Genomic DNA, 1,055 nt, shown 5'->3' on the forward strand with positions numbered 1-1,055 from the left:
CTTCAGTTTGGTACCGTTACCCTCCATGATGCACTCTCAACAGCAACTGACAGACACCAAGGTGCGCAGCCTCCCTCAGCGAAGGGCGTGGTACTGGTAGCTGGCACTGAGGGGTCTTGGTGAGGGCCTCAGGCAACTGCTCCAGCTCGGTGTGGAACTCCCCAGTACGGTCAGCACTCTGAGGCATGATGATTGTGTGCATGATGGTAGTAGTAGCAGTAGTACCAATAGGAATAGGAGGTAGAGGCCCATGATGGTGGCCGTGTTTGGAGAGGCAGTGTGACTGTCTGGATTCTCGAAATAATATCGGCGGAGTTGGGTTACTCTCCTCTCAAACGCTAAGTGCAGAGAAGGAAGGTATTCGACAGACAGAGTCGGTCAGAGAGGCAACTCTGAGTATTTCTGGCAGAAGTGTGGTATACAAAGAGAAAGGTAATGGTACGATGTAATACTTGTTAGTAGCCGTACCCAGTGTCCTACCTCCCAAATCCCCAACCTTCAGAGCATCAACAGCAGCAGCCTCCAAGGTCCCTCTAGCCCACTTCATAAACTCATCTGAGATATGCTTACTACCCTATTACTACTACTACCACTACCTTGGGTCTTTATCCCAAGTTGGTCTCGGGCCTTAACGATCTCGTCGGTAGGCGTGAACCCAAGGGCCAACATCGCTATCTAAGGCAGGATCCTTGAGGATAGCAGCAGAGCGAGGACCGAGTCGACTACCTCCGCTTTGTCTATGGCAACAGCAGCAGCCATACTGTAAAACTTTGTTGTCAACTCTACAATGTCAGCTGATTTAGACCCTCACTCGCCACAAAACTACGCGCGCGCCCGAGAGCATATTTGAATACGCGTGTGCAGGACGGAGATGCTATGTAGAAGGTAATTGGATCGTGATCAGTTTGATTGCCCCTCCAATGAAAGCTCGGATTAATCTACGACGGAAGAGTGTCGGCACGCCCATGGCCGCCACGCAAGCAGCTGTGCCTTCACTAGGTAGGTCCCCCTCTTCCTGATGGGTTGATGATGGGTCGTAGGTCCCAATGGTGGGT

General features: G+C 51.7%; 1 protein-coding gene across 1 annotated transcript; it reads right to left on the bottom strand.

The window, feature by feature from the left end:
* Window positions 1-338: 338 nt before the first annotated feature.
* Pmar_PMAR025309 (hypothetical protein) lies at window positions 339-759 on the bottom strand (the record flags this gene model as incomplete). Its single annotated transcript, XM_002788391.1, has 4 exons — window positions 339-402; window positions 453-555; window positions 597-675; window positions 727-759. The coding sequence occupies 4 exons, from the start codon at window positions 757-759 to the stop codon at window positions 339-341; spliced, it is 279 nt and encodes a 92-aa protein (XP_002788437.1).
* Window positions 760-1,055: the final 296 nt, after the last annotated feature.

This window comes from Perkinsus marinus, assembly GCF_000006405.1.
Source record: "Perkinsus marinus ATCC 50983 genomic scaffold scf_1104296928178, whole genome shotgun sequence".
In the NCBI taxonomy this organism is placed as follows: Eukaryota; Perkinsozoa; order Perkinsida; family Perkinsidae; genus Perkinsus; species Perkinsus marinus.